General features: G+C 36.4%; 1 protein-coding gene across 1 annotated transcript in view; it reads left to right on the top strand.

Moving 5' to 3' along the window:
* The first annotated feature begins 3,136 nt into the window (after positions 1-3,136).
* The window catches only part of LOC132555263 (X-ray repair cross-complementing protein 5-like), a 30,766-nt gene continuing 24,644 nt past the window's right edge, over positions 3,137-9,258 (top strand). The window contains exons 1-4 of the mRNA XM_060219615.1: positions 3,137-3,238; positions 4,015-4,198; positions 4,698-4,746; positions 7,536-7,661. Coding sequence (XP_060075598.1) covers positions 3,161-3,238; positions 4,015-4,198; positions 4,698-4,746; positions 7,536-7,661 — 437 coding nt within the window. The 5' untranslated portion in view covers positions 3,137-3,160. The remainder of the gene's footprint in view (positions 3,239-4,014; positions 4,199-4,697; positions 4,747-7,535; positions 7,662-9,258) is intronic.

Raw genomic sequence — 9,258 nt, 5'->3', positions numbered from 1 at the left:
CTCTACTTTTCAGTTGTCAAACATTCATTAGAATTAATTCAGTCTCCGGTCCGGCCGTTCGCAATTCACAACTTTGTTAAATGAGAATTATATAGACAAAGCAATAACGATAATGCATCATCTCCGCGAAACTATTTCCATGGTTGTTACGGCAGTGTGGGTTATTGTCCAGCAGTCAAACCATTTCCATGGGTGTTACGGCAGTGTGGGTTATTGTCCAGCAGTCGAAGTATTTCCATGGTTGATACGGCAGTGTGGGTTATCATCCAGCAGTCAAACTATTTCCATGGCTGTTAAGGCTGTGTGGGTTATTGTCCAGCAGTCAAAGTATTCCATGGTTGTTACGGCAGTGTGGGTTATTGTCCAGCAGTCAAACTATTTCTGTTATCTACGTCCATGGTATCAAAGTAATTTCCATTTTGCAATTTCATAGTTGAATTAACATTTAACGCTATGATATCACGCTTTTTTATAAGTAATTCTTGAATTATTTGAATTACCTGGGCGCATTACCTAGACATTAAAGAATAAGATCAGGGACGAAATATTATTATCCGTTAAAGTTATGAATACACGTGTACGTCTAGTTGTCTTAATAATGTAACCCAATTATCAGTTTTTGAAAGCACTTAAATAACATTTCAATTTATGAGATCTGAATGTGGTTTCCACCAAGCACCTAGTGTTGGGAAAACATGATATTTTATATGCAAAATTACTATCAAATTTGTTAGGGGTATTAGGAACGTCCTTCTTTAATTATACATATCTTAGCCACGCGTTAAGGAACAGTCGAATGAAATTGCAAAAATGCAATCAGAATGTATCTTATTACCTAATTATAAAAAATAAAAATAAAACGTTCGTACCAGACTTTGTTTCATTGATGTTAAAAATGAACTCCGATTTATTCTGAAATGTCGGTCAACGTCACAGTTTAGGTCTAGTGAGATTTCTTTCTTTCTTTTTCTCTTTCTTTCTTACCTCAATATTTACTTATTTATTTGTTAATGTTTTGAAATGCACGTGACTCTATCTAAAACAACCAAGTATGTCTAAAAAAAGTGTTAACCTAAATGCAAGATATGCAAAAAGAACGCGATGAGCATTTTGAGAAAGGGTGATATGTATAATTTGTATCTTGTTGTTATCTCCGGATGCACTAAATGTTTTAGTATTCTTCTCCGTGCAAATACACGGAATAAATTGTAAAACGTTTAAAATCGATGTGTCGATCGACTCAATTAAGGTTGATAAAGAAATTGAATTTAAGCAACTTTGTGCGATATGTATATATATATATAATTTTGACATATTACAGTGTAATTCTTATTTTATAGTTTACGTTAATTGCAAATATATGTTGTTTAACACGTGAACTAAAATCTTTTTATTTATTTTTTTTTTATTTTATTTTTTTTTTAGTAGTATGTTTTTGATAGTGCTGATGATTTATTTACTACACTATATTGTATGACGTCATCTTGTACTTCGTCCATTCATTATAATTTTACATACACAGTTTCAATACCAAGAGTATTACAGTACAAATTGACCATTTATGCAGATCGCATTAAAAAAGACATAAAGTTAAGTTCACAAATGAAGCATGTAAACCTATAACTTTTAGCTCCAGAAGTTGATAATTTGATAAAAGATATTTAAAAATGTTCGGACATTAGTCTACATGTCTTTTGGGGAGTTTACATTTAAATTTATTTGTATCACGATTCATGAAATCTATCATGAACTGAAACGGTAGAAAACAAAGGGAGACAATCCGTGTAAGGAAACTTTGTATCATTATTAATGAAATCTGTCAAAACCGCAGGGAAATCGAGTTACCTCCCTTTATGTGTTTTGATTGAAGATGGCGGCAAACAAGGTGCGTGTTCAGCAATAACAGATTGGATTTTTGTCTCTGCACAATCATTTTGTTTATCACATTCTGATAGAAAGACAGATCGCTAGGCTGTGAGCATAAAGCACCATACGGGTGCTGAGTTGATCACTTAGATTCTCGTTTATCCTGTGTTTTAGTATAACACCGCCTATAATTTCGTAAACAACCGGCGAACGGTTGGAACTTGGGTCACTAATCAAGCATCGTGATTTGATGGTGTTTCGAGTTTACATTTGTAGAACACATCACGATAACTCATGTATTAAGTTTTCCACACGATGTTTTAATTTGTTTTGTTAAAATTGACTCTAGAATTTGAACTGTATCAGACTCGTCATAAATAAACATGAACTGCACAGGTAGAAAACAAAGGGAGACAATCTGTACCAGCAAAACAAATTAGATACGCCTACTAATTTGATGATTTGATGCCTTTATAAAATGTAACCACAATTTTTATTGTTATTTATAAGTGGATTAAACATCAGACATAAATATTCTCTGCAGTAATCATATTATTATGTATACAACATGAGAAACTAATTTTATTTTTCACACATCTCTGATATGACCGTCACAAATTGCTGTATAATTGTCCGTGCTGCAGTTGGTAGAATGTTGAAATTATACCTACTGGCCCCATGGTCTGATCATAAGAGGCTACTGAATTTGGAATCTAATCTATCTTAAAGTCTTTCTTGACCCTTCCTCACTTTTGGCCTAAATTAGTTGAGCGATTTGCCCCTGTGGGAAAGGGCTGTAGTGAATTCAGTTCCCACGTTAAGATTTATCACAATTCAAGGAGCTTACATGAATATATTGCACCTTCCAACAAACACATACACATACATAGGGAGACAATCTTTATATGGGGAAACTGTTTCTTCCTCATTTATCAGTACATTTATTGTTGACTCATAGGAGTCATTAACTCACTCACACTGGAAAAAAGAAAAATCATGAATGACAGCAAATTAGATTTACTTTACACAGACATATAACATTGATATTAATTATATTTTGGATTTCTCTAAATAAGATGATATAATCTTATTTGCTTATTCTTAAGGCTGAGCCTTATTAAACCCATTAAAATACAGTACAATATACATAATTATCAGCTTGCTGAGTCTGAGTCAGTTACAACACCTAAATTGTAAGTGTGATGTATATATATTGAAGTATTTCTCATTTACTGACCTTTACCTTTAAATTTCTCAGGAAGCCATCGCCATAGTGGTAGATGTGGGGCCGTCTATGAACCAGGCCCCAGCAGGGGAGACAACATCTCTGCAGACTGCCCTAGAAGCCATGACTATGATCATCCAGAGGAAGGTAAAGTATAGTGTAGACTTTGTGGAGTTTAGACTCAAACCATGGAGTGTAGACTGTGAAGTATATAGATTCTGTGAGGTGGTGGAGTACTGTATAGCCTCGTACATTGGGATGTAGACTTCAAGGATTTTATAGACCAACTGGTCACATGATAGACTGTAGGCTGGGTGAAAAATATTCTCAAGTAGTGGAACATAAACTTGGTGGAGTGTAGGCTTGGTGGAGTACAGACTCACACATGCAAAGTGGAGTGTAGACTTGATGGAGTTATAGACTGAGTGGAGTATAGCCTTCGAATGTAGGCTTGGTGGAGTATAGACTCACACATCCACAGTGGAGTGTAGATTTTATATTTTTATTTCTGAAAGTCCTTTGTTGATGGGTGTCATTGTAGCCTACACTGTAGGATCATGTGTCTCCAACATTGTGTTTATACAAGAAAACACTAGTTTGAAGGACTTAAAGTCAATGAAAATAAAAAAACTCAAGAAAATTAGTGATTTTAATAATTTACTCTATCTTTTATTTTACCAAGCTGAAGTCAGCAGAATCAATCACAATAGACCAGAAGCAGTTTTATAATTTATTAGGTAGCTTGTCTAACTACCCAGCTACCTAATGTATGCCTGTCATAATAACCCTGTTGCCTCCTGCCTGCTGTGATTAATTCCCTTGATTTCAGCTTACTGTAATTAATCCTTTGAGTATCCAGGCAAAAGGATTATTAATCCACAACACTAACATAGCTCTACTACCCAATACTTTTAATTTACTAGGTATTTGCGGAATCAAAGGATGAGATAGCTGTCATTTTGTTTGGGACTGCGGACACCGACAATCCTCTGGCAAACGGAGAGAGTTATGAGAACATCACCATCCTCCAACCTCTTAGCATCGCAGACTTTGACCTGTTGAACCTCATACAAAATGAAATACAGCCAAGCAACATCTCAGCTGATTGTATCTTTTTCAAGGGAGATAACTTCTAATTATCGGCTTCTTGATTTTATGCTTCCACTATATTTTCGTAATAGCATGTGTTCTGCACAAACACTGCCACATAGATTATCTTGGTCACTTGTTGCACTTATTCGATATTGATCTGATCAGAAAATCAAAATATTTGACAGTCAGTACTTGGATTCTGAAAGTTAAGATCTGTGAATGATATCCTCCACTTTTTACTTAAGATGGTGTATTTAAAGTAAACACTCCATGCATGCATCCTTAGCGCAGAATTTATGGGTAAGTTATGAACCCTTCAACAAACTGCAATCATTTATATACACACAATAGCATCACACCAGCTTGTTCTACACCTTATAAGCTTTGGGTGGTCATCAGTCAAGTTCAAAGAATCGAAGGTTACTGGTGACTATATTATAGATAAAAGTACAATAATAAGAAGGTAGACTTTCTGTTTTTTTTTCACGTTTTCCATTTCCTTAATTCTTTTTAGATTTGGATGCGCTTGTTGTTGGTATAGATCATCTTGTCAATGCCACCCAGTAAGTACACACACAGAAACCTGTATAATCTGACTATACACAGACTAGACAATGCCACCTGGTAAATATACACACAGAAACCTGTATAATCTGACTACATACAGACTAGACAATGCCACCTGGTAAATATACACAGAAACCTGTATAATCTGACTATACACAGACTAGACAATGCCACTTGGTAAATATACACAGAAACCTGTATAATCTGATTATACACAGACTAGACAATGCCACCCAGTAAGTACACACACAGAAACCTGTATAATCTGACTATATACAGACTAGACAATGCCACTTTGTAAATACACACAGAAACCTGTATAATCTGACTATATACAGACTAGACAATGCCACCTGGTTAATATACACAGAAACCTGTATAATCTGACTATACACAGACTAGACAATGCCACTTTGTAAATATACACAGAAACCTGTATAATCTGACTATACACAGACTAGACAATGCCACTTGGTAAATATACACAGAAACCTGTATAATCTGATTATATACAGACTAGACAATGCCACCTGGTAAATATACACAGAAACCTGTATAATCTGACTATATACAGACTAGACAATGCCACCTGGTAAATATACACAGAAACCTGTATAATCTGACTATACACAGACTAGACAATGCCACTTTGTAAATATACACAGAAACCTGTATAATCTGACTATACACAGACTAGACAATGCCACTTTGTAAATATACACAGAAACCTGTATAATCTGACTATATACAGACTAGACAATGCCACCTGGTAAATATACACAGAAACCTGTATAATCTGACTATATACAGACTAGACAATGCCACTTTGTAAATATACACAGAAACCTGTATAATCTGACTATATACAGACTAGACAATGCCACCTGGTAAATATACACAGAAACCTGTATAATCTGACTATATACAGACTAGACAATGCCACTTTGTAAATATACACAGAAACCTGTATAATCTGACTATACACAGACTAGACAATGCCACTTGGTAAATATACACAGAAACCTGTATAATCTGACTATATACAGACTAGACAATGCCACCTGGTAAATATACACAGAAACCTGTATAATCTGACTATATACAGACTAGACAAGGCCACTTTGTAAATATACACAGAAACCTGTATAATCTGACTACACACAGACTAAACAATGCCACTTTGTAAATATACACAGAAACCTGTATAATCTGACTATACACAGACTAGACAATGCCACTTTGTAAATATACACAGAAACCTGTATAATCTGACTATACACAGACTAGACAATGCCACTTGGTAAATACACACAGAAACCTATATAATCTGACTATACACAGACTAGACAATGCCACTTGGTAAATATACACAGAAACCTGTATAATCTCATTATATACAGACTAGACAATGCCACCTGGTAAATATACACACAGAAACCTGTATAATCTGACTATACACAGACTAGGCAATGCCACTTGGTCAATATACACACAGAAACCTGTATAATCTGACTACATACAGACTAAACAATGCCACTTGGTAAATATACACAGAAACCTGTATAATCTGACTACATACAGACTAGACAATGCCACCTGGTAAATATACACACAGAAACCTGTATAATCTCATTATATACAGACTAGACAATGCCACTTGGTCAATATACACACAGAAACCTGTATAATTTGACTATATACAGACTAGACAATGCCACTTTGTAAATACACACAGAAACCTGTATAATCTGACTATATATAGACTAGACAATGCCACCTGGTAAGTACACACAGAAACCTGTATAATCTGACTATATATAGACTAGACAATGCCACCCAGTAAGTACACACAGAAACCTGTATAATCTGACTATATATAGACTAGACAATGCCACCCAGTAAGTACACACAGAAACCTGTATAATCTGACTATATATAGACTAGACAATGCCACCCAGTAAGTACACACAGAAACCTGTATAATCTGACTACATACAGACTAGACAATGCCACTTTGTAAATACACACAGAAACCTGTATAATCTGACTACATATAGACTAGACAAGGCCACCCAGTAAGTACACACACAGAAACCTGTATAATCTGACTATATATAGACTAGACAAGGCCACTTGCTAAATATACAGAGAAACCTGTGTAATCTGACTATATATAGACTAGACAAGGCCACCCAGTAAGTACACACACAGAAACCTGTATAATCTGACTATATACAGACTAGACAATGCCACTTTGTAAATACACACAGAAACCTGTATAATCTGACTATATATAGACTAGACAAGGCCACCCAGTAAGTACACACACAGAAACCTGTATAATCTGACTATATATAGACTAGACAAGGCCACTTGGTAAATATACAGAGAAACCTGTGTAATCTGACTATATATAGACTAGACAAGGCCACCCAGTAAGTACACACACAGAAACCTGTATAATCTGACTATATATAGACTAGACAAGGCCACCCAGTAAGTACACACACAGAAACCTGTATAATCTGACTATATATAGACTAGACAAGGCCACCTGGTAAATACACACAGAAACCTGTATAATCTCATTATATACAGGTTAGACAATGTCATTTAAGTACATTTACACACAGGTTTGGAAATTGGAGCACTTTTCATATTTTTGTGTGTGCAATTACAACAGGATGTCGCATTATACAATTTGTCAGATAAGACTTTATGACTGAACAAAAACTTTAACTGTATGTCATTTTAAAACTTATTCATTTGTTCAATGTCACCTCAGAGGAAAGAAAGGATTTGGGTTCAAGAGGCTGATTTTGATGTCTGACCTCGGTGGGGAATTTGGAGATGATGAAGTTGACACCATTATCCAAGGAATCAAAGCAACAGGCACTGAGCTTAATGTCATGTAAGTTTGGTTACAGCCAAGAAGCAATATAATGTAAGTTTGGGAACATCCACTAAGCTTAATGTCATGTAAGTTTGGGTATAGCCACCAAGCTTAATGTCATGTAAGTTTGGGTACAGCCACCAAGCTTGATGTCATGTAAGTTTGGGTACAGCCAAGAAGCAATATAATGTAAGTTTTGGTACAGCCACCGAGCTTAATGTCATGTCAGTATGGGTACAGCCACCGAGCTTAATGCCATGTAAGTTTGGGTACAGCCACCGAGCTTAATGCCATGTAAGTTTGGGTACAGCCACCGAGCTTAATGTCATGTAAGTTTGGGTACAGCCACAAAGCTTAATGTCATGTAAGTTTGGGTACAGCCACCGAGCTTAATGTCTTGTCAGTTTGGGTACAGCCACAAAGCTTAATGTCATGTAAGTTTGGGTACAGCCACAGAGCTTAATGTCTTGTCAGTTTGGGTACAGCCACCAAACTTAATGTCATGTAAGTTTGGGTACAGCCAAGAAGCAATATAATGTAAGTTTTGGTACAGCCACCGAGCTTAATGCCATGTAAGTTTGGGTACAGCCACAGAGCTTAATGTCATGTAAGTTTGGGTACAGCCACAGAGCTTAATGTCTTGTCAGTTTGGGTACAGCCACCAAACTTAATGTCATGTAAGTTTGGATACAGCCACAGAGCTTAATGTCATGTAAGTTTGGGTACAGCCAAGAAGCAATATAATGTAAGTTTTGGTACAGCCACCGAGCTTAATGCCATGTAAGTTTGGGTACAGCCACAGAGCTTTATGTCATGTAAGTTTGGGTATAGCCACAGAGCTTAATGTCATGTAAGTTTGGGTATAGCCACAGACCTTAATGTCATGTCAGTTTGGGTACAGCCACCAAGCTTAACGTCATGTAAGTTTGGGTACAGCCACAGAGCTTAATGCCATGTGAGTTTGGGTACAGCCACAGAGCTTAATGTCATGTAAGTTTGGGTACAGCCACAGAGCTTAATGTCATTTAAGTTTGGGTATAGCCACAGAGCTTAATGTCATGTAAGTTTGGGTACAGCCACAGAGCTTAATGTCATTTAAGTTTGGGTACATCCACCAAGCTTGATGTCATGTAAGTTTGGGTACAGCCAAGAAGCAATATAATGTAAGTTTTGGTACAGCCACCGAGCTTAATGCCATGTAAGTTTGGGTACAGCCACAGAGCTTAATGTCATGCCAGTTTGGGTACAGCCACAGAGCTTAATGTCATGTCAGTTTGGGTACAGCCACCAAACTTAACGTCATGTAAGTTTGGGTACAGCCACAGAGCTTAATGCCATGTGAGTTTGGGTACAGCCACAGAGCTTAATGTCATGTAAGTTTGGGTACAGCCACAGAGCTTAATGTCATTTAAGTTTGGGTATAGCCACAGAGCTTAATGTCATGTAAGTTTGGGTACAGCCACAGAGCTTAATGTCATTTAAGTTTGGGTACATCCACAGAGCTTAATGTCATGTAAGTTTGGGTACAGCCAAGAAGCAATATAATGTAAGTTTTGGTACAGCCACCGAGCTTAATGCCATGTAAGTTTGGGTACAGCCACAGAGCTTAATGTCA

This window comes from Ylistrum balloti, unplaced genomic scaffold (assembly GCF_031769215.1).
Source record: "Ylistrum balloti isolate Yb309-2 unplaced genomic scaffold, AGI_CSIRO_Ybal_v1 Utg370466, whole genome shotgun sequence".
Classification (NCBI taxonomy): domain Eukaryota; kingdom Metazoa; phylum Mollusca; class Bivalvia; order Pectinida; family Pectinidae; genus Ylistrum; species Ylistrum balloti.
This window is presented reverse-complemented; position numbering and strand designations above follow the sequence as displayed.